Consider the following 24,439-nt stretch of genomic DNA (forward strand, 5'->3'; position numbering starts at 1 on the left):
AACTAACAGATAAGATTCCATATTAAGGAGTTGATTATAAGAGCTTAACCACGTGCAGCTATTCTTTCTTTGAGTCTCCGTTTTTAATAACATCCATGAAACTAATAATGAGTTTCATGGATGTTATTAGCGTCACAGGAATATTCACACTTTAGATCTTATGCAGAATATAAGAGCGGTGAAAACAGCCAAAGGCTACACAATGAGGAGGCAGTCAGCGGGGGAGAACAGGTGGGTTGGGCGGGGGGACAAGAGACAGGTAAAGGGGGAAGGAGGTGAAGGGAGAGAGTGCAGGGCTTACAGAGCCTCTCCTAAGAATACTGAAGGGGATGGTTTTCTTTACTATGTGAGTCTCCCACACCCTCCTGCCCCAGTCTTCCACAAACAATGAAGCCTCGCGACTGCAGCCGTCTGGACCCTGCAGTGACAGCAACAAGCCCGCCGGTCTGCGTTTGAATCGGGGTGAGTCAGAAACAGGTCACAGAAGAGCAACAAGACACGACAGACACCTCCCTGCCAAACACTGACTGGGCAGCACAATGATGATTTCAGGACAGGAGACTCACCAGAATCTGGACGGTGAGCAGTCCTTCTCCAGCATCTCTGGCATCAATGGTGAACTCCACTGGCAAGCTGGCTGGAACCCCAGATGCATTCAGACCGGGACCACTGGCTCGAACTTTGCTAGCATCATGAGCCGGTAACGTCTTGATTTTAAAAGGACTGAAGAGACAGTTAGAAAGGTTAAATCTGAACCTGAAGGACCAGAACTGTCTTGTACACACTTCTCTTCAATACCAACCTCCGGGGCACTTCCTGGTCGGCATACTTTACGCACACCGTATATGGGCCATCGTTGGCAGGAGTATAGTTGACCGTGTGAGTGCCATCACCATTATCTGTGATGTTGAGTGGCTCAGCTACACCTGAAGACAAACCAGAGCACAGGGCAAGGCCACAATGAGGTGATATCAGGTGATTAAAGCTAATGGGAGAGTTTCATGACAATACTACTAAAGAAAGATTTAACTCCAGCTTGATAATGAGTTGGTCTGACTGGAAGTCCCACGGGTATAAGGTAAGGCAGGTGCAGCTTTTTTGGAACAGCTTTCCTGGTTACCAATGGCCTGGGCAATGTTATGAGGTTAATAAGTCTTTGTAATCTTACCTGTTGGTCCATATAGCTGAACTGACAGGGGAGCCACCCCTGCCTTGCTGCTGTCTACAGTAAAAGTCTGAGGAACATGAGCCCGGACTCCACTTCCAAGGCCAGGACCTGAACACCTCACCATACTGGGATCAACCAGCTCTCGCACTGGGACCCGGAATGGACTCCCTGAAAGACAAGTGACGTAATAGACGCTCTTGATTGCAGATATCTTTACCTTAGAAAAGCGCAGAGTCAGTTATATCCAAACCACACCCTACAGGGTTAAGTGTCCTTCACCTGGGATCGGTAAGCCTCCAAAGGTGATATTGACGTCATATTCTCCAGGTGTGAAGGGGATATACTCCACACTGCAGCTGCCATCTTTGTTGTCCTTACATGACATTTTTGCCTCTGATGGACCCTCAATGGCCAGGCCAAGTCCCCCAGTGCCAGCACCTCTGAGGCACGCATGAAACAAAAAGGAAGTTTAGGATGTTTAAACAGAGATCTATGGATGCTACAAAATCTATTCTGGATTTAAAAACAGAGTGACGATACCTGGTCTCAACAGTGAATCGGTTTGGTTTGTTCACCAGTCCTTCCTCCAAACCTGGACCGTAGGCTCGGACTCGACTGGGATCACAACCCTCGCTCACGGACACCCTGAACGGACTCTTTGGCACCGAGATGTCATCCAAAAGAACTTCAATCAGATGTAAACCTTCAGCAAACAAGAGTCCAGTAAAAGTGAGTATTTTAATGGATAGAGTCAAGATAATGTGGGTGAAACCATTCTGCAGTGATCCGGTGTGTAGATGTCACTGAGTAACCTCCTCATTGCTCTGTAATTTGTTTGTTCTCTTAAACTTGTATACGAAGAAATACAAATTAAATGCTTTACACATTTATTTATTTATCCGTCTTCAGCTGTTGAGTGTGTTGTTTCAAAGTAACCCAAACATTTAATGGTCACTCATTTTTTTACCCCACGGTTCAGTTTTTAACCAGCAACCTCTCAGGCAGAGTGGGAGTAAACCAGACAAAGAATCACCTTCCATTAAAATTCCAGTCTGACTGAGTATTTCTTTCCCACAATGCAATGGACTCTAACACGTCACACTTCACTATCAGTGGAAAACCATCTGCTGAGCGCCGACAGACTGCAGCTATAAATACCCTTGGTCCAAACCCGCTCCTCACTGAGAGGTTAAAGGACCAGAATCCAATCATTGTAACTGATGTTCAGTACATTACTATAACTGACTATAACAGTAGCACATGCAGGGTTAAGCTTTGAGCAGCAGATATTTGTCTGAGCTTCAGGCACTTAAATATTAAATCAGATATATTTGCTCTGGAATGGTAATTATGCCCTGGATGTTGATTGCTGCTAACCCCTCTGTACACAGACTGACCGCAGTTCAGCCAACAGTCCTTCATGGCTGGCGAGGGAAAACAAGCCTTATGAAAGCCAAATGGAATTTTATTTCACAATTAGGAGGTGTTGCAGTGGAAAAACACCCACAAACCAGCAGCAAACCGTCGTCTTGCCCGTCCTCTGTCTTTGCTGACGATCTGCAGCCAGGCTCACAAACAACACACAGGTCTCAGGCTTACCGTCCTCATACGGTGTGTACTCGACTTTGTATGTCCCATCTCCCTTGTCGGTGACGTAGGCGTCTGTGTTGGCGCCTGACGGATTTGAGATCGAGGTTTTGATATGGCTGCCACCGCTCTTGTAGTGAGCTCGAGCGTCCACGATGAAATGAGTGGTTACTTCCCTCAGGATGCCTGCGGAGAGGAAAGCAGCACGAAGGCAAAAAAGTAGAGAAGAAAGTTAGTCAATGTCTCCATGAAATATAACATCCCATTTTTTACCAAGATGCAGAGAAGGACTCATCACTTTTAATCATATCCAAAGACAGTAAAATATTTGAAATATTTCACTGAATACAGTCATACTGAACAGATTATTTAAAGTGCTACAGAATTCATGTTCAGTTTACAAACAATCAGCCATATTAATCACTTAATTTATGTTTTTGGTTCCAGTCACATAAATAAAAAAAAACCCAAACATGATAGAAAACGTGTATCATTAACACAGATCATAGTTATTACAAAAGATGGACTTTAGCTTCTAGTGCTGCATTTTCTGTCATTTCCAGCAGGGGGCGACTCCAGTGAAGTCTGATTGGATAAAAGTCTCTGAGCTCAGCAAACTCTTTCTCAGTCGCTGCTTTCAGGTCTGATTGAATAGAACAACAAGTTCATTTTGGATGCCGTGGCTCTGTTAGAGGTATGACGTTCTATCACTTTCCAGCCTCATATTTTAACTTTCACAGCATGACTTAGATCAGGACCAAAGGTTGTTTCAGGATAAATCCATCAGAGTAATGCAACAAGCACTCATTTCTTCTTTGCTCTTTGTTTATTGATTAAATTAGTAACGTGAGCATTCAGCAACTTCTCCCATTTGTTCTCATTATAAGACTTTATGACTTCAGTGCTCTTTTATTGGTTTTACTTTAATCTCAATTTAATAAAGACTGCAATCGAAATACGGAAAGAAAAACGTAATAATTAAAAAAAGAACATACAAACTAAATGTGCTGTTGGGAGTTTATTAACTGTGATAATGGAGTCTGGTGGCGTCCAGGAGGCCAATGAACCAACCACAGAGAGCTGAGCCTAAACCAGATCACACTGGAAATAGTCCTGTCGTCGTAAAAACAGACCTCAGAACAGCAGAGAGTTTGGAAACTCTAATCACTGAGACGGATAGGCTAATTAGGGCTGAAAACAAGTTAAAGGCTCCCCTATGGTTTATTAAGGAAAATAGAAGGTAATGTGTACCCCATAACATAGAGGAGCCAAAACCCCTGCATCTTTAGTGGCAGACGTCCTGTTAGGGTCAGGGGCGTTTCTGGACATGTTTTTATATCAGGTGCATGTATCATATTTTATACACATACATGGCAGTGGCATTATGTCACTAAAATTTTGCAGGGGGTTTTGTGGAAGCATTTTGCACCCCTGCATGTTTACAGCTAATAAAAATCAGTACATTTTCACAGCTTCTCACACGTGTGCAAAATCTACTGAGTTTTCTGTCGTGTTTAGAGCACAAAATCGATGAGCAAATTTGATGACCAGATATTGTTTTACATTTGTGTTTGATTAAAGTATACAAACCTCAGACATCCTTCTTTTAACTGGGCATTAAAACATCTTTAAGTGCTCACCTCTGGGTTCCACTCCTGGTCCATAGACCTTCACTCCGCTGGTGTCAACAGCTGGGTCCACCTGCAAGCGAATGGGGAACTTTGGCACCATGTGTCCTCCATATTTAATGGTGATGGTGTACATGCCGTGGCACTGGGGTATATATGTGATGGAGTAGGTCCCATCACTGTTGTTCTGAATGTGAACTTCAGCTTTGGCCCCAGAGTCAGAGATGATCTCGATGGTGAGCTCATCCTCTCCGGCTTTGGAGCAGTCCACCGTGAAGGTTCCAGCCTCGTTGACCTTGCCTTGCTCCAGCCCGGGGCCGCTGGCTGTCACCTTGCTGGGGTCAAACACTGACTGGACCACAGCCTTGAAGGGGGAACCGGGGATGTGCTGGTCTGCAAACAGGATGTTGATGGCGTATTCACCAGGCTCAGTCGGCAGGTAGGACACAGAGCAGGATCCATCACCATTGTCCTGGCATTCAATCTTGGCCTCACACGGCCCCTCCACTGTCAGACCCAGACCACCAGTACCAGCACCCTTTGTGTCAATGGCAAAGGGGGCTGGTTTGCCTACCACACCACCCTGAAGGCCTGGACCGTAGGCTCGCACCTGGAAAGTAAATGAAAAAAACCAGAAGAGACACAAGGAATACTTATTAATGCTGGTTAGCAGAAGACATTAGCTTTAAGTCTGAGGTTTGCACCAGAATCAGCACAGATGATTGACTGAACATCCATGGATTACTAAACTGGTAGGCCTGAAAAACATTCACACAAGTAAAGATTTACACAAGGATTTCTCAACTAAGTACTAAGTACCTTTCTGATCCTTCCTAGTTGGTGTCTGATACTTTTTTCTGTGCATCTTTGCTGACTCGATGAAAGCCCAATTAGGATAACCACATGTCTTTACTTATTCTGACAAATATTAAAATTCTATCAGTGTGGGTTGTTGTGATCTTAACTCACCTTTGAAGGATCAGGGGGCATGATGCCCTCCACAGTGAATGGACTTCCTGGGACAGGGTTCCCATCGTAGCTGATGTCCACTCTGTATGGTCCTTCCTCAGGAGGAATGTACTTCACTGTATGAACCTCATTGGCTGTGCCCGACTCTACCTTGCAGGGGATTGGTCGACGAGAAGGGGAGGTGATCTTCACGTCTAGTTTGCCCTGACCTCCAGCACCTTGAGTACAGATGGAGAACTCCTGATCCTTCCCAACGTCTACTTCTGATTAGTGCACAGAAACAGCAGGATGGTCAGCAGGAACAGGGGTTTGGGGTTTAGGATGTTGATAACAGTGAAGTCTGAACATCTTTTTAAGCTGTACCCACACAGAGGACAATTCACTCACCGTGCATCGCTTTCAACCTGATGGTTGGTCGCTACCAGGCTCCAGTTACCTAGGTAACATTCTAATGTATTTACTAGCCAGTCATATGTCATTCACCAGTATCCTGAGCTAAGTAGCAATCACTTTAATTGCTCTCCTTAAAGTTGAGAAACGTTTATGTCACGCGTGACATCATTGAATGTCATTGATTTTCCTGTCACCATGTGAATTTTTTCCTGTGTGGACGCAGCTTTAGACATAAAGATGAAAAGCTATTATTTTTGGAAATGCTGGCGTGTGTTTGGCTGCACATTAAGGGATATTTCTGTTGGAATCCTTTGATACCGATTATAAATGAAATGGAAAAGTGGTCTAAGCAGTTCAAGCTTGTTTTATGTTAAATGATTCAGAAAGAAGAGAAATTTCCACTGCAGATCAGAATTACACATCAGTTAGATTAAATTTAATGAAACAGAGCTTGAATGAACAGCAGCTCAGAGTCATTAAGGATCCCCATGAAGGGGTTGTGATTGTCTTTCAGAGGAACTCCTGGATTCTTTTGTTTACTCATCTAATCCATCATTTACTCTCCACCTCACTTATTATAATTAGTACCAAACTGTGCAGGACTCTCTATGGAAACATCCTGTAATCTAAAGCTAAACAGCAGCTTGTATTTAGGAATTTGTGATGAATAATTCTAGGAATTTAGCTGGAAACACGCATTCTCTGCTTCATCTGCTGCGTCATGAAACCCGATCAGGGCTCCGTATGGAAGCACTTTGCTTCTGTATGATAAATGTTCCATTTTTTTCCTCACAGACTTACTGTTGTTCAGTCCCTGAACTTTGACCTTGTTGAGGTCCAGTGGGGGGGCCACAATGATGGTGAATGGACTCTTTGGGATGGGGTCTCCTCCATGACACACAATGATGGACATGCTCCCCTGAGAGAAACACAAGCAGTGCTTAACTTATGTCCATCAGTCACCTCACAGGTAATCCATCACACATGTGAAGTTGGTGTGTTACCTGCTGCACCGCCGTGTAGCGGACAGTGTATGAGTAGTCATGGTTGTCGATGATCTCAAAGTCTCGGACGGCATCACCTTTAGTTGCTCCGGTGAAGTGGACCTCAGGTTTGGCTTTACCAGCTCCCTTTGTATAAATGGTGAAGTGGGTGGGCTTACCCACCTCCACCCCTGCAAAGTTCAGACAGAAACTTTATTAATAAGGTTCTTCTATGTGCAGCACTTTGTGATTCTCTGTCTAGAAAGGTGCTATATAAATAAAATTTTACTTTATCTAATTTAATACAGATAACAAGCTAAAACCTGCTGTCCCCCTGATGGGAACAGGGGCTCCAGCAGTGAGCCAGTCCTAACAGACTAATTAAAGATTAAAATGTCCAACTTTACAACAGATATAGATGTTTATAGTCTGATACAGTCTTTTTAGATTATTTAAAGTTTGTATTATTAGAAGAATAGAATAGAATAACCCTTTATTGTCATTGTACATATAAATCAAAACTGTGGGTGCTCCACCCTAGTTGTGCCAGAATAAATTATAAATAGTAGGCAGCTGGAATCAATAGAAAACATCCATCCATCCATTCGCGTCCGCTTATCCTGTTCAGGGTCGCGGGGGGCGCTGGAGCCTATCCCAGCTGTCATAGGGCGAGAGGCGGGGTACACCCTGGACAGGTCGCCAGTCTGTCGCAGGGCCAACACACAGAGACAGACAACCATTCGCACTCACATTCACTCGCACATTCACACCTATGGGCAATTTGGATTAACCAATTAACCTATCCCCACTAAGTGCATGTCTTTGGACGGTGGGAGGAAGCCGGAGTACCCGGAGAGAACCCACGCTGATTTTTGTGTTGTATTGATTGCAAATGTGATAAAACCCAGCTCACCTGTCCTGTTGAGTCCAGGTCCCTCTGCCCTGACTTTGGCTGCATCATGGGAAGGATCCACCTTTATTCTGAAGGGGCTAATAGGGATTTCCTGTTTTACACAATAAGTGTGAGATGTTTTTTAAATTCAGTTTTAACATAGATGTGCATTTAAGATTTGATCCAACTGTTGACCCCTCATTTACCTGATCAGCGAACAGCACCATGATGGTGTACTGTCCGGGACCCGGAGGCATGTACTTCACTGTGAATGTGTCGTTGTCGTTCTTGATGATGTCAAAGTCGATGTCAGCCTCGGCAGGTCCGACTACACCTGGAGCGCACTTGATGCCAATGCTGACATCACCTGCAGGGAAATAATAATTAACTCTATTACAGAGATTCAAGGTTATTTCTGCAGTAATATTCAAACATCATGTAGCAGTATTCCTGTACTATTTAATTTCTTTCTAATTACACTCATAAAAACAAAACTTGGCATTACAGCATGTTTGTGTGCTGCACAGCTGGTCTGAATCTGAGTTAAAGTCATTCATTGGAGATCAAGCTCAACGATCAGAAAGACAAAACAATCTCCTATGTGTCGTGCATTGTGGTGGCGGGACATGAAAAGAGGACATTAGACATGAAACAGGTCTCACCCTGTCCGGCTTCACTGCAGTCCACAGTGAAGTAAGTCGGCTCGTTGGCCTTCAGTCCTGTCTTCTCCACACCTGGACCGTAAACTTTCACATTCTCTGGATGGCTGCCCTCTCCGATAGTCACCTTATTCACAACATTACCATCATTGTTGGCAACAATAAACCTGGCTTCTATCTAGACTCTAACAAATAAATGCAAAAGCTGAAATATGGAAGAAATCATGGAATATAAACATCCATGCTTTTAAGGAAAATTTTAAACTCATCTTTTTCTGCTAAGAAACATTTGAGGTGATACACTGAGCTCTCGACACACTATTATTAAAACACTGCAGCCACCGGAGTACCTCAAGGCTCTATTATGGGTCCCCTAAAGTTCTGTATTTACATGACAGCATTTTGTCCTTCAACGAATAGAAATCGTGTTTAGCAGACATCTGCTTAAATTAAAGGTTAATTTAGTTTTTTCCATTTAATGTTTTACTGATTACTAACAAAAAACAAACCTGAAACTAATCTCACATAGTGTCTGTTGTAAGTTGGTAATAATTCAAAGAGCAAGGTATTTGTATGTTCGTGTTAATGATTGACCAGTTTACACTGCAACAAACTGCAGACATTGTCAGTGGGATTAACAGATTTAAAGGATATACTTCAGTGACTTTAATGTAAGACTATATTTGGTGTTGGTTTTATACCCTGAATGGGCTGTTGGGGACGTTGACTTCACCCCAGGTGACGATAATGGTGTGTTTGATGGGTTTTGTGGGAATGTAAACACAGAAGTAGGTGCTGTCTCCATTATCTGTGATCTGGACGTCAATGGGGAAACCATCTGAATCCTACAACACAAACAGATTTACACTGGTGTGACTTTGAAAAGATGTTAATGTGTTATTAAAACATTACGGAGAGGCTGCCTCTGAATCCTCACCTGAGCATAGAGCTTCAGCTCTCCTCTGCCAGCTCCATGGGTATCAATGGTGAAATCAGCAGGTTTGTTAACAATGCAGCCCAAAGGCTCCAGACCTGGACCGTAACATTTCACCTGAGGAAGTAAACACATCACATGTTTAAAAATTAAACATGCAGGAAAATGTTTGAAACTCAACAAGGCTCTGATCTGACCTTCTCAGGGAAGATGACACTGGCAGCAGGGAGGATGTGGGCCATGAAGGGACTGTCCTTGATGTCCTCGTCATCACAAATAACATGGACGGCATAGTCGCCTGGTTCAGTCGGCCAGTATCGAACATCACACGATCCATCGCCTTTATCATCACACTCAATCTTAGCCTGGGAGGGCCCCTCGATAGAGAAACCTACACATAGACGCTGTTATTTAAACACTGCCTATCATTGATGAATGTGAAAACAATGGGATCTGCCCATGGAGTTCAATACTTTACATGACACACAAATATTCACAGAAATAGCAGGATATACCATCAGATCCAGAGGCTTTTGGACAGTGGCAAACATCTTACACACAATGCCCTGTTTTCAGATGCTCAAAAGTAACCAGACTGTTGATAAGGAGTAGGTCTGCAGGTTGTTATTCCATGACCACTTAAGCAAATAAAAGATGTGGAGTTCTGTTTGGTAGCTGTTTACTGAAACATATGAGGTGTTAGATTTCCTTGGTCTCGTTTCGTTTGATAGATGCAGCAGAAATGTTACATCCTTATTAAATTTAAAAATATTTTTTCAACAAGATGTTGAAGTACTGTGGATTGCTTTTGACCATAAGTCAGCACCTTAAGCTCTTAACGTTTTCCTGAGTCCCATCTTTATGTTATTGTAACTAACCGAGAGTTCCCACTTCAGTTCCAATGGCCTCCACCACAAAGTCAGCACTCTTCCCCACCATACCGGTCTCCAGACCTGGACCCCAGGCTCTCACTTTCTGAAGCCCTGCCTCCTCACTGACATAAACTTCAAATGGGCTGGAAAAACAGAACGAATTGATTAGTTTTTATCATTATTTCAGATAAAAAAAAAAGTTTACATTTATGCACACAAGTCACTGGAGTACCTCAGGGTTCAATCTTGGATCCTCAATATCTTTAGTTTTATATGGCATCACATGGCCAAATGATTAAAATGCATGCATTTGTTACTATATGTGACATAATGCACAGCTGTAATAAACACTGTTAACTCCCCAAAATGTAATAGTATGTATAATCACTCCATCAACCTCACCTGCGAGGGATGCTGTGTCCGCCCCAAGTGACGGTTACGATGTACTTTCCTGCCATGACGGGGTAATAATTACACTCATACAGGCCATTTTCCATCTCAAGCACATTCACAGACTCCTCCAGGCCCTCTGTATTAAAAATAAACATAATCCACAATCAGCCCACCTTTACTGAGCTAAATTTCAAATGAAAATAAAGCCAATTACCAAAAATAAAAACATTTTGTAAAACACACAAATGTACATACACAGGAGAAACCTCTTTTTGGATATTCTGGAAAGGCCATACTGTGCTGAATCCATCATTAAAAATCTCACAAATATCAGCTATAGTCAGTGTTCTGTACTAAAAATAACAGGGGTTCTCTTCAGTTTTGTGTTTAAATGTGTTTCCTTAAAGGGATTTTAGCTCCAGTTGGTGAATCTCGTGGGTTGGTGAGTCTTGCTGTCTTACTTGGTCCTTTTACGGTGACTTTGAGCTCCCCGCTGCCGGCTCCTTTGGTGTAAACTCTGAAATCTGCCAATTCTTTCACTCTCAGACCCTTCGGCTGCAGACCTCTGCCAGATGCTCTGCAGGCGTTTGGGTTACAGGCTGCAAGGATCAGTCAGATGGAGGTTAAGACTGGGAAACGATGCTCAAATGATAATGAAACTCACACAAACACACAGAGCCTGTTTCATACTTCCTATGTAATCCTACACTGAATCTCCTGGAGAATCATCAGAATCTGTCTTATCTGTCCAACTGCCTCCTCCAGCTGAAGCCATAAAGTCGGCTGCTATCATGGAGGAGCTATGAAGCTTGAAATGGAGGGCTGAGTTGGAGTTAATTTGGTCTCAGAAATTAATAGTTAATCTCACAGGTTACTCATTTACTCTCTCAGACTGATCAGTGCACAGCTGATTGAACTCAAATGATTACTGTGTGTACAACAGTACACAGTGATTCTAACTAAAATATACTAACAACACACACACAGAGCAGCACGAGTTTCTCATTAGTCAGCTGATCAGCGCCATAAAATGCAGTTTGCTGAGGCTGAAAGGGAAAAGCAGCAAAGAGGAAGACGTGATGAAATCAGAATTCAGAGCTGAAGATTCAAGAAAAATACAAAATACACACAAACTTAATAGCAAACAGAAGGAAAAACTTGCTATAGATTGATATGTTCTTTAAACTTAAACTTAAGTTTGAAGCATCAGATTTGAGAACACGATGCACTCAGAGGATAGAGCGTCGGTTAGCTGCAGAAGGAAGAGTTACTGGAGGCGACGTGAGGAAGAACAGGCAGGGTTGATGATGATGTTGGGGAGGAGCAAGTAGAAGATCACTCTGGCATTTAAGCCTCTTCTTTGATTATATATAATTATGTGAAGTCACTTGCTAACCACTTTATTTTAAAGTGGTTAATTTTGTTGTTTTGCTAAGATGTTATTAACACTTCTTATTCTGTTTAGTTGTTATTCAAATTACAGATTCAAACCAATAAAACAACCCAGAATCTTCTTCATAACACACTTTTTCTTAATACCTCCTTATATAGTTGAACCCTGTTCAATTCTACAAAATTTCTTAAAATTAAAAGTGATACCAAGAAAATCTGAGCTGTTCTTGGGCTACTTTGTCAGTGTCGTTTTCCAGCCCTCAACGGTTCTTGTAGATTTTTTGTTAACCATCTAAATCAAACAAAAGTCTCCAAATGTTTACAAGACGTGACCCACCACACATACTAACCCACTCAGGAGAATATTCTGGATTTTTGCTGACACAAAAGTTGAATCTGTGGGCAATGGAGCTAAAAAAACAAAACAAAAACAAAAAACTGAGCAGTAAATAGCTTGAGTTACTTGGAATTGCTTTCTTTGCTGCTTTTATCAACCTACTGACCTAACAACATGTTCTCAGGATAGATAGTTTTGACAAAATGCATCCCAGAACACCACAACCAACCCAAATGTAAATTATTAAGCTTGAATTTCTACAGAACTAAAGTGTAATAAAATAATAATGATAAAATAATGATGAACTTAAATAATTCCTAATTATTTCTGATGCCATTCAAAAAGGGCTTTAGACTACCACATTCAGTTTCTGAGATGTAGAAAAAGAACAAGCTGCTCAGGATGAAGCAGTGCCAGGACATGCTGTAAGGCAGGGAACCCCCATCCATATGGGGCCAAAGTGAAGACAGTTTGAGTCGAAAAGACCAGGCTAGCGCAGGCAGGCTCCAGTTGCATCCTGTCAATGGCCTGTACTAACTTGGTCGCCTGGGTTTGGGTGGTGTTGGAGGAGGAGCTCTCCTGGTCTTGTCAGCAGGTGGGGTGCGTATGGACTGAGGTACAATCTGCACTGGAGACCCAGGAGGAGGGACACTCTGTGAAACTGAAGGAGGGAATAACAGTATGATGCATTTGTACATCGGCACAAGGAGGACAGAACCCAGATCGGTTAAAGGGCAGCGTCACCAAAGCAAGACGAACTCTCCAAATTCAACCAAATCAACCCAACCCAAACCAAACGAAAACTAAGCAAACCCAAAATAACCCAACCCAAATGCACTAAAATAAAGCAAACGAGCCAAATCAATCCAAACAAAACTAAAACAAATCAAACACAACCAACAAACCAACGCTAAATAAAACATGGGAAATCCTGTCAACCCAAAACAAACTATTCCAGACCTAACCACCTAACCAACATAAATCAAACCCGTAGACAGTTGGGATAAAGTTTAATTCTGCATTAATTCTGCAAAGTTAGTCTCAAGTCACTGGAATTTTCTCAAGTCAGTTGAATCAGGCTAGTCCCATTTTCAAAGATAAGTCAAGTTAGACTTCAAATTAAGGTAAGCTATTCCCAAACTCAGTGTCCTGGATCAACACGGTCCTGATTTATATCTTAAATCCTTGGAAATCACATTTCACGATTCTTAAGTTCAATATTGAAAAATCCCCTCATCTAATTCCAAATTAGTTTAATCCAACATGACATCCCAAGGCTACTTCTGCAACAAATTACAAGACAAGACCAAGTTGCCAATAATACCCTAAATTTAGGCTCCAAATTAAGACAAATTAGGAACGCTCCAAACATGACTTACAAGTCCTAACCAAAAGTAGCCAAATCCCAGATCAAGAACAGCCAAGTCAGACATAATCCAGTCCATATAAATATCCACATCCTGTTCCAGCAAACCAGAGGTGATCAAACACCACAGCCTAAAAACATGAAAGTCCATAGAGTGAACCATAAAGGAAGCACAGACAATCTCAGAAGACCTGGACTTGGACGATACCAAAGGTTCCTGTTACAAAATCCATTGAAGTTTAATGTTACACGCATGCTGATCAGAGATCTGTGCTGGTGAATGTATTACAATAAGAGACAGGGTCAGTTAAATGTTTAAAATAAATATTGTAAATATTTAAGTTGACTATATTAAATGAATGAAATAAAAATATATCTGCAGATTTAAAGAATTACATATAAGATAGGACTTTAGGACAAAATTGTGGTTTTCATTTTAAATCACTGAAGGAACTGCCTAGCACCTAGAATGCAGGAAAGAGTTAGAAAGGTCAGTTTGTAGTGTTGTAGACATAAAGTAAATGTTAATAGCCCACCTTCGGAGATGTGGACAGTGAAAGGACTTCTGGGAATCTGCTGCCCAGCAAAAGTCACACAGACGACATGAGGTCCCTCCAGGACAGGGACATAGGTGCACCGAAATACACTGTCGCCTCTGTTCTCCAGGACAATCTCCACTGTATCCCTGCGGCCATTTGAGTCCACAATGATGACGCCCACATCTCCAGCACCCGCTCCTGGTGTACGGACAGAGAATAACAAGACCTTTAAACAATGGAGGAGGAATGTGACAGTCACTGGAACAGTATCAGACAATGAAGGTCATCTGCAGGAAATATAGCAGTGGATACCCAGAGCTAATGGAAATATAGAGTCAGAGTCCCTCCGAGAGACCACAAAATGTTTTTGTGCATAATTTTGGTTTTAATTTGTTCTTTCAAGAGTAATGATGGAAGAAAAACTTTTCATCAATTTTCTTTTATTAAGGGAATGTAGCTCAGACAAACTAACAATACAATGAGACTTACCTGCAGTGTAAATATCAAAGTATGTAGGTTTGTTGGCCACATTTCCCGTTGGCTGCAGTCCCAGCCCGCGGGCCTGAACTCTGGTTGGGTCGCCGCCCATGGCTTTTGAAACATTTACAATGAAGGGGCTTCTGTCGATGTCCTGACCAGCAAACAACACCTTTACCTGAGTGGAAGAGGACCGCAAAGGCCTGTTAGGTTCACAAACATAAATTTGTGTTTCCATGAACTAAACAAAAGCTAAGACAAAGGAACCAGGAAACATTCAGAACCTGTCAAAAGGACAACACAAGAAACAGCTCCTTTATCCACACATGATCCATGTGAGTTATACATGTCATTGGTTCAGTATTCCCCAATCAGGGGTATAAGCATCACAGGGAGTTCTTCTGCAGAAAGATTAGCTCAAACATAAACATTAAAAAAATTACAGAGACCAAAATTGAGCAGACATCACCAGTTAAAGTTAAAAGGAACTGATAAATGGTAGCAAATAGATATGCATACATGATTAAAAGTGATAATTAATGGTGAAAGAGAATGCAGTTATTGATGAGTCAGTGAACAGTTATGCTACTGATTGTGGATGATGACATTTATTTGTATTTGTATTTATTTATCTTAAATGGTAAAGTCATCCTTGTCCAATGTAAATGGGTTCCCCTTCAAACATGAAGGGCTCTGGGTCCATGTTATAGGCTGTGCAGGTCCATCAGATGAAGAACGTTGGGAACCATGGCCCTGTATTTCTGATCAATAACATAAGAACCACTGTACTTCTTTCAGCCTTACAGTGAGAGCTTCTTACTTTATGAAGCCCCTCCACTTTGGGCAGGTAGACCACAGAGTAGGTTCGGTTCTTGTCGTTGTTGGGGATGACTCGGGCCTGATGGAGACAGAAATGATGCAGCATAATTTCAGTTATATTTAACTTTTGTGTCCTTTTAAATTAATGTGAGGGTGTGTTTGCACCTCTTCTGTGTGTCCCTCTGGATCCTCCACATAAACTAGAACTTCTCCCAGTCCAGCCTCCACCGTCTCCACCAGGAACTCTGCTGGTTTCAGAACCATGTTACCTCGAGGCTCGATACCTGCAAACACAGCGATCACACGTAACTTTATTGTTTGAAGTAATGAATGGAAATGTTTGTGAAAGTCCTCCGATAGCATCGAACTACGTAAATGGCGACATAGTTTTTCAGATGTGGTATTACCGTGTTAATAACAGAAGCTACAATAAAGTTGACTGTTTCTGGATTTAGGGCCGTAATGTGCTGATGTCGATAACATATTTAGAAAACTTGTTTTAATTCAGCTAACAGTACAAATAAAATTGCTATTTGAGCATGATTTCAGTTTAAATGTGCATCTGCATTTATTAAACATTTTAATATTCTGGAAATTTAGCAATGATCTTTTTCCACTTCAGTGTTTCATCTATGAAACAAAAAAAGGAGTTAAATAAGCCCAAAGACATCCTCAGATTAGATACTTTTGTTAGGATGCCTGGGTCGTTGACCCAGGGTGTTTGAGTTTATGTTATTATTTATACTTTCTAGTTTTTGGTTTCTTTGAGTTCCGTCTTATGTCTCCCCTATCACTTGCATCCCCTTGTCTAGTTCGCGTCTATGTGTATCTTAAGTTCCTATATCCCCGTGTTCAGTCAGTGTTTGTGTCTGCCCTGTTCCCACGTCTCTGTTCCCTTTGTAGTGCCTGCATGTGAGTCTGTGTCTTTGTTCAGTCTGTGTTATGTGTTTCCTGTTTTACTTTGAAGGTCTCTGTCTTATCTCAGTGTGTTCAGTTTACGCTTCTTTGGTCTCGTCAGTTCTAATTTGTCCCAGCTGTGTTTCCCTCCTGTTACTCATTCCCTGATTGCTCCCTCTGTGTATTTAAGCCCTGTGTTTCTTAGTGTCTGTGTCGCAATCTACCGTTTATTTTGCTGTGTGTTTTGTCAATCCGCCGGTGTGAGTTTATTTTTGACCTTTTTTCCCAGTTATGTTATGTTTGAGTTCAGCATTAAAGCTGTTTTGGTTTAAGTTCTGTCTCCGGAGTCTGCACCTTGGGTCCTATTCCTGTCTGCACACAGCCACACCTAACAACTTTGTTTTGAGTAATGAGACAAATATCTAAATGATTGATGGAATTTTGAGGTATTACAATACGTTTTTTGTACAATCCCAATGAGTCGATTCTACCAGAAATTTTTCTAAAACCTCAATAAAACTTGAAGTTTGATTAATGAACTTTGTTCCTGTGCATTTTCCACTCACCTGGTCCGTAGGCCTTAGCCCTCTTGGGGTGTAGCGATTTGGCCCTCAAGGGGGCACCGGGCTTCAGTTTGGCTTTAGGGAACTGAGACAGGTAGGTCATCACAGAGTGCTCATCCACATTAGGATCGACGATCTCCTCAGGAGCAATCACCTGGAGAGGAAGGACAAGACGAAAATTGCATCAGCTCAACACACAGCAGCCACACACTCAAGCTTTATCGAACTGGAACTACATGTCCTTGCTAACGGTTCTCCTGTATGACTGGTAAGGTAAGTTTTCCATTTACTGACGATTTCTTCAGAAGTTTAAAAACCTTCAAGGAAAATTGTTTTGCAGCTAGAAATTTGTTTTCTCATATTATGCTTAACATCTCCTGATTTAGTTGCAGTTTTATTTCTTTGCTTTGCTTTTAAGTTGGAACTATGTTAAATGGACTGGTCCTTTTATAGCAATGTTCTACTCTAGCAATGTAGCTTGCTATCGCCAGTGTGTGAATGTGTGTGTGAATGGGTGAATGACTGAATGTAGTGTGAAGCGCTTTGGGGTCCTATGGACTAGAAAAGCGCTATACAAATGCAGGCCATTTACCATTTACTCGAACTCAGCATTCAAAGCACTTTTCACAACAAGTTATAATAATTTACGTCTTTAAGCATTTTTTTACTAACCCAGAAACACACATACACACACACACAATAGAGGCGCTTAGGATCGAACCACCGACCCTCTGATTAGGGGATGCCCTGCTCTTTCTCGTGAAGCTCAGAGTGGTAGGACATAAATTAGCTGATGAGCTTGTGAACATGTCAGTAAACCTGTTACAATCAATACATTTCCAGCTGCAAATACTTATTTAAAAAATAACAGCTGGAAACTTAAAAACGATTTCATTTTGCCAGAAACACATCAGATGGCCTCGATAAAGACGTCTCTAATCTCCAACAGCTGAAGTGAGTGAGTTCATAAGAGATTGAGGGAGTCGAGTCCAAAATCCTCCATGGAAGAGAAACTGGAGGGAAATCAAAATGAATGGTTTCATCTGATCAGAAAATCTGTTTTTTAATTACATAAATAACAAAAGAACAGAACACGTGAGGGGTCGGTGAAATGGTAAACAGCTGCTTGCTCAGCGAAGGAGAGTGAGAAGACGTCTGAAATCTCAGAGGAAAACCGCCTGAATCAACCTGAGAACAGTGCAAAGAGTTTTATCATTATTGTCATCGTTATGTGTTTTTTCCACTTAAGCGCTCCTTACCAAATCATTTCCCTCTAATTTCTTGTGAAAACATTTATACATTATTCCTCTCTTTACAAGTTCTGACTAAAAAATTTCTGCGTTTCTCATTTAAACGACTCTGGCAGTTGAATTTTATGATTAAACTTTCTGGGAAATTAGAGAGGCTTAATTCACCTCCGACCTGCAGAAATTAGGCAGCAGCTGAACTCAGACTCTGACTTCGTGCCTCAGACTACTGAGTGAACAATCGCTTTGACTCATCTGCTCTGCTGCTAATTTAAACTGCAGCCTGCTCACATCTCTGCAGGCTGAAAATAGAGTCGAGCGTGTGAATCATCCACATGGATCATGGCTCAACCACGACTGCTATTTCTGAAGTTCAATTTAATCGTAACAAATATATCCTCTGAGCCTGAATTCAAAGGAACCACAAAGCTCACCGGCAGATATAAACAGCATACAGGTCAACTTATCCCTGATTCATCCATGTTCAGTGAAGCAGAGGCTTTTATTTTGTAGCTGTTTCCTAGATTTTGGCTCTGATTTTCTCATTAATCAGTAAGAAGAAACTCAGAGAACAGACACTGAATGTGTTGCAGTCCGTGCGCAGGTAGGTGTTACCTGTGGCACTCCCAGCCAATCATCAGCCTGTTGCATGGCTTCCCGGGCGTTCTCCACTGGCTGACTGGGATCCCATGTTTCCCAGTCGGGACACAGACCTGAAGGCAGCACAGACAGAGAGGTTTCATTATGTACAGGAGACTAGTCTGTCCTGCAGGACGACGTTCAGTCTGAGTCGCCTCTGCTGCAGAACATCCGATGAGCTCCTGCTTAACAGTTTGCAGAGAAAATATTTCAAAATAAGATTTATTTTTCCTTGATTTGTGTAGCGAGTTCCTTTTTGTTCAAGCTTTAGAAACTCAGAACATGTCTGACACGAGTTCATTTCCATAAGAGACAAAGTTTGGGAGTTAATATCAAACTAACATGAAAAAAACTACATATTCGATTTATGCCACATATTAAATTATGAACATAAAAATATGTGATCTGGGCTCTTTATGGACTTTGACAACAGAGTACTTTATAATTAAAAGACACTTTGACTACTTCTATTTCATGTGCACAATTTTCTCTAACTCGCATATGCTTCACTGTGAAATTACAGAATATTCTTGAGAAAACAAACAAATGTCTAAAATTTGTTGTAATTATGTCTGTATTTTATATTTATAAATGGATGAACGGGTTTACTTTGTAATCTAGGAGAAACCAGCTTTGTAATGAAACTGTAGGTTTAGTTATTACAGGTTTTATTTTGATTGAGCCGGTTTACTCGTTTCAGTTCTTGTTGGTTTTACATACAAACAGAGGCAGCAGACGCTCATCATCAAACCTCGTCGAGGGTCAGACTTACAGAGTCAAAGTAACAAGATCTTCTCAACATTTCTATTTTAATGCACTTTGAATTATTTGTAAATATTTTCACAGTTAAGTGCTGACTATGAACTGGAAATGGAGGAGGTGTTGCAGTTAGTTAATGCAGGTCTGTTATATGGAAATATTAAAGATAAAAGTTTCCGATGATGAAAGAGAAAAAGAAAAAGCATTTATGAAACTGGAGCAGAAAACATGAATAAAATATGTGACTGTTATTAAACATAAAACAGGAGGATTCTTCTGTTAGACCTTAATCAGAGAGAAATGATGATGAAAACAAAAAATATGGAACAATATGTTCAGCCAGTTTCTTGTAATCAGCCCTGAGCACACACACTTTGTCCTCATAAATTACTTGAACACATTTCCACAAAGGTAACGAGCCTCTGGCTGCATAATAAGCTTCACAAACTCAAAAATGAGATCAGAAAATATCCGGCACACCTCACCCTGGACTGAAAAACTCAAAATTAGCTGAACGTTAAAGCTGATGAGTTATACATATTTGTCCTTCGCTGCTCTCTGATGAGGATCAGAGCAGAAACTGCAGATTTCAGCTGCTGCTTGTTTCCTGAAGCTGCTGACATGAAGCAGAAACACAGAAACACTCTGAGCCTGAAGCTGATAAGAGGATTAACTCCTCCTCCTCCCCAAGTGTGCTGTACAAACTTCCATGTGAAGATTTCAACTTTTCCTGCAAAGTCAAGACATTTTTACAGCCTGACTCCAGGTTAGTGGGGCTGGATCAGTTCCAGAGCGAAGCACTCAGCCGATGACCAAACCCTCCAGACATCGATACAGGAAGTTAAATATCAGGTTTTCTGGAGAAAACTTTGACACAGGAACAAATCGATAGTTTAGATTTAGCAGCTGCTTCACATCAGCTCACAGATTATTTAAGCACATGTTCACTTTAACTGACAGTTTGACGGCTTCAGGGAAAGTTTTTATTTGACAGCGTCTATATTTTCCTGGAAGCTTTCCTCAGCTTCCAGGAAAACAGCAGCCGCTTTTCTTTAAATCACAAGAACGTTTTAAAGAAAACCAAACTCAGTCAGCTTCCTGTCTTAAAACATTTAAACTACTTTTACTGATCATTTTTAACTTAAACATCAGCGTCTCTGCACACTGTGTGCAGTGTCAGCGGGATCCTACCGGGGGCGCAGTTGTCCACCAGAGCTCCCAGCGCCTTGCCGTCCCTCCAGTCTCGGTGGAAGTTGGTGATGGGGAGCTGGGGCACCTTGTTCTGGATCCAGCCCAGCAGACGCTGTTTAGGAGTCAGTTTCTTGGCGTCTTCGTCATCCTCGTCCTCCCACATGGGCATGGAGATGGAGTAGTGGAGGATCAGGGTCCAGATAAGACCCAGGATCAGCTTCAGATTCCCATCCACGATGGCTTTGGAGTCTGAAATAAATACAGAGTCATTCAGGTGTTTTAATGTGAGTGTCTTTCCAGGATTGAGTGCTCTAGCAAATCCACCCTGAGGTCAGACTGAGCAACAAAACCAAGAACTACATGTCAGACTCTACAAGCATCAGTTAGCAGGTTAAAAGTCAAAGTTCATGACAGCACAATTAGAAAAAGACTAACAGGTATGGCTGTTTAGAAGGGCTGCAGAGCTCAGAGAGCTGTGCATGAATGAATGCTGCAAACCTCAATGAACTAAAGCATGGCTGTGAAAAAGAGTGGACTAAAAATCCCCCGCAGAGATGAGACGGACTGATGAAGTCACACAGGAACCATCAGTGCAACTTACTGCTGCTGAAATATGAGATGGACTTAGTTTCATTAATTAAATAAAGACACGGTGTAATGTGTCATGGTTGTTTTTTCTTATGAGGTTGTTTTTAACTTTCTTTGTATCATGACTGTAGATGATTATATTTTTATACTTTTACGTGCGCTGTTGTGGTATTTTGATTCTGTGACGTGTGGAGCATCAGTGAACAGATGTTAACAGCTGGTTTTGATTAATTTAAAGTCACGTTCAGCTGAATTTGATTTCCAACATTTCGTGACCCAGTTTCCTGTTCTGCCAAAGAGTGCCAAAATAAAAGTTCACGTCTGCTCTCTGTTTATCTTTCAGACATCAGGAGACTTATTTTTTTCTGTCATCGTGCAGAAAAGTTTCATCCATCGACAGCAGCGAGCAGCATGATGTCATGCAGCCCCCGCTCTGAGGAATGAGGTCAGTTTAAATAGGAAACACATGCGCGCACACACACACACACACACACACACACACACACACACACACACACACACACACACACACACACATTAACAGGAATCTGATGGAGGACACCCTCAGACACATTTCTCCTGCTCTGCTGAACACTGCTGTTGTTTTCTGTCACACACCTGAATTCTCAGGTGAATTTGCTTTCTTTCTATATTGAGGTCAGCTTGGCATGTGAACATGTCGTCTTTAAAACAGCAGAAAACCTTGTGTTTCCCCCTGAGTGTTGTTAAAATTTCTGAAGGCCTACCCAATCAGGAGGCGAGGAAACCAACTTCTAAACACACAGCTGGAGTTTCACTCACGCTTTGGCTGTTTTCAGCGCCTTTAACTTCACATTACCACATACAAGCAACACGAACACTGCCTGCCAGCTTATTTTGATGATGTGAGCTTTATAGATAATTGGGTAACTTTCTGAGGGAAACCTGGTCTTGTTAGGAGAGATGGTATCCGTCCCACATTGGATGGAGCAGCTTTCATTTCTAGAAATCTGGTCAAATTTATTAAAACCACCAAAACGTGACTATCCAGAGTTTGGACCAGGAAACAGAGTTGCAGTCTTACACGCCTCTATGCAGCTTCTCTCCTGTTATCCCCCCAAAGCCCCATCGCCTGTGTCAGCTCCCAAAGAGACAAACTAAAGACCAACTAGTAATAATGACTTAATGAACTTCTTCACAAATAAAATTTTAACTATTAGAGAAAGAAATATTCATAATCCTCGCACAGATGTAACACTATTTATTTAGTCTTTTACTCCAATTAATCTTTCTGAGTTAACTTCAGTAATTACTTCTCCAAACCATCGTGTCTTTTTGACCCCATTCCTACAAAACTGCTCAAAGAAGTCCTGCCATTAATTAATGCTTCAATCTTAAATATGATCGGCCTATCTCTAATAATTGGCTATGTACCACAGGCCTTCAAGCTGGCAGTATTTAAACCTTTACTTAAAAAGCCAGCACTTGGCTAGGGATGGGTACTGGTGTCGGTTCTGACATAAACGGTAGTAACCAGACCGAAAAGCAGCGCACATTTCGGTGCTTTATTTCGGTGCTTTTTTTTTCCTGAGCTGTGATACACTTTAGATTCTAGCCGATCATTTTACGTTTCCGAGGATAGTAGGCGGGGCCAGGTACGTACGTTCTTTTAGAGCAGAGCTACAGATTAAAAATGTCCAAGGCGAAGCGGTCAAAAGTCTGGCTGTACTTCACAGCAAAATATGCAAACTCAGCAGCCTGCAACAAGTGCTTTAAGCTGATACTGTGATACTGTCAAAGGAGGTAACACCAAGAATCCGATGAAACACCTGGCGACGCATAGCGTTTTTTTTTTTAAAAGCCGAGAAATGCGCCGTATTTGATAGCTTGCTGCGAGACCTCACACCGAGCACATCTACTGCGGGTGTGGTGCCTGTTATCGGACCCGGAGTTAGCATCATCCCCCAAAAACCCAAAGAGGAGAGTCCTGGCCCCTAGCCCTGCCAGTGTAGCAGAAATGATGACGGATGATGATGGCAGCAGCCGTTCTTCTCTGCGTGAGTAGCTTAATGTTGTTCGTGTGTAATTTACGTTGAGTAGGCTAACCACGTTATTACATTAATGCATGTAAGGTGAACTAGCAAACATCATCATAGCTACATGCGGCTGTCCTCTTGTTTGATGGCAGATACTCCCTTCACCCTGGCCAAAAAGGCTAAAATGACCAAAGAAAAAGTGGAAAACAGTTAAACATGAGAAGTTTTTGGACAAAGTTTGTGTTTGTCCATTGTTTAAGCACTGCTTCCAGCCAGGAGTGATACCATATATGTCCCATAGCTGCAGAAAAGGCTAACATTGTTATCTTTTTACAAAAAACCAGCTGAACATGAGAGGTTTTTGGACCAATTTTGTGCTCTCCATTCTTTAAGCACTGGTTTGAGCACCGTTTAAGCACCGGCACCGTTTCAAAAGTACCGGTTTGGCACCGGTATCGGATAAAACCAAAACGATACCCATCCCTACACTTGGCCCAGCTGTATTAGCTAATTACAGGCCTCCAACCTTCCCTTTATCTCAAAAATCCTTGAAAGAGTAGTTGTCAAACAGCTAACAGATCATCTGCAGAGCAATGGCTTATCCGAAGAGTTTCAGTCAGGTTTCAGAGCTCATAGCAGCACAGAAACAGCTTTAGTGAAGGTTACAAATGATCTTCTTAAGGCCTCTGACCAGAGTTGGCAAAAGTAAAGACATTCTGTACTTAAGCAGAAGTACAGGTACTACTGTTAGAAACACACCACAAAAAGGTGAAGTACTGATTTAACTTTACTTCTATACTTAATTAAAAGTAAAAAAGTAAGAAAGTATAAGCAGATCTTTGGAAGACATTTCTATGTCTTGCACAATGCTAACTGAACCTTGTGCTATATCAACATAATGATAAAATAATGTCAGTAGATGGGAATACAAACTTTAATCTAACTTTTTTAATCCTAATTATTTTCAGTTTGAACTGGAAGAAAAAGAAGGAAAAAAAAAATAAATCTATATTTCTGTTGCCTGCATTGTAGAGGGTGACTTTACCTCTAAACAGGTACAGTCAATGTGTACAGTCAGGGGTTCAAGTGGATTCAGGTGTGTGTGTGTGTGTGTGGGGGGGGGGGGGGGGGG

General features: G+C 41.7%; 1 protein-coding gene across 5 annotated transcripts in view; it reads right to left on the minus strand.

Moving 5' to 3' along the window:
* Nucleotides 1-24,439, minus strand: part of LOC113009298 (filamin-C-like) — a 59,639-nt gene that overhangs the window by 23,482 nt on the left and 11,718 nt on the right. For 3 of the 5 annotated variants that reach the window (XM_026147513.2, XM_026147516.2, XM_026147512.2), the window contains exons 2-28: nt 20,705-20,953; nt 18,731-18,828; nt 16,872-17,022; nt 15,574-15,692; nt 15,410-15,487; nt 14,602-14,767; nt 14,110-14,310; nt 12,746-12,868; nt 10,940-11,077; nt 10,488-10,614; nt 10,092-10,228; nt 9,411-9,604; nt 9,217-9,330; nt 8,981-9,124; nt 8,283-8,406; nt 7,827-7,987; nt 7,642-7,732; nt 6,750-6,919; nt 6,547-6,664; nt 5,353-5,615; nt 4,396-4,993; nt 2,768-2,941; nt 1,709-1,871; nt 1,448-1,608; nt 1,169-1,336; nt 803-926; nt 567-723 (exon numbers count right to left, since the gene is read on the minus strand). In XM_026147513.2, coding sequence (XP_026003298.1) covers nt 567-723; nt 803-926; nt 1,169-1,336; nt 1,448-1,608; nt 1,709-1,871; nt 2,768-2,941; nt 4,396-4,993; nt 5,353-5,615; nt 6,547-6,664; nt 6,750-6,919; nt 7,642-7,732; nt 7,827-7,987; nt 8,283-8,406; nt 8,981-9,124; nt 9,217-9,330; nt 9,411-9,604; nt 10,092-10,228; nt 10,488-10,614; nt 10,940-11,077; nt 12,746-12,868; nt 14,110-14,310; nt 14,602-14,767; nt 15,410-15,487; nt 15,574-15,692; nt 16,872-17,022; nt 18,731-18,828; nt 20,705-20,953 — 4,511 coding nt within the window. The remainder of the gene's footprint in view (nt 1-566; nt 724-802; nt 927-1,168; nt 1,337-1,447; nt 1,609-1,708; nt 1,872-2,767; nt 2,942-4,395; nt 4,994-5,352; nt 5,616-6,546; nt 6,665-6,749; nt 6,920-7,641; nt 7,733-7,826; nt 7,988-8,282; nt 8,407-8,980; nt 9,125-9,216; nt 9,331-9,410; nt 9,605-10,091; nt 10,229-10,487; nt 10,615-10,939; nt 11,078-12,745; nt 12,869-14,109; nt 14,311-14,601; nt 14,768-15,409; nt 15,488-15,573; nt 15,693-16,871; nt 17,023-18,730; nt 18,829-20,704; nt 20,954-24,439) is intronic. The other 2 variants (XM_026147515.2, XM_026147514.2) reach the window with 1 other exon arrangement.

This window comes from Astatotilapia calliptera, chromosome 17, assembly GCF_964374335.1.
Source record: "Astatotilapia calliptera chromosome 17, fAstCal68.1, whole genome shotgun sequence".
Classification (NCBI taxonomy): domain Eukaryota; kingdom Metazoa; phylum Chordata; class Actinopteri; order Cichliformes; family Cichlidae; genus Astatotilapia; species Astatotilapia calliptera.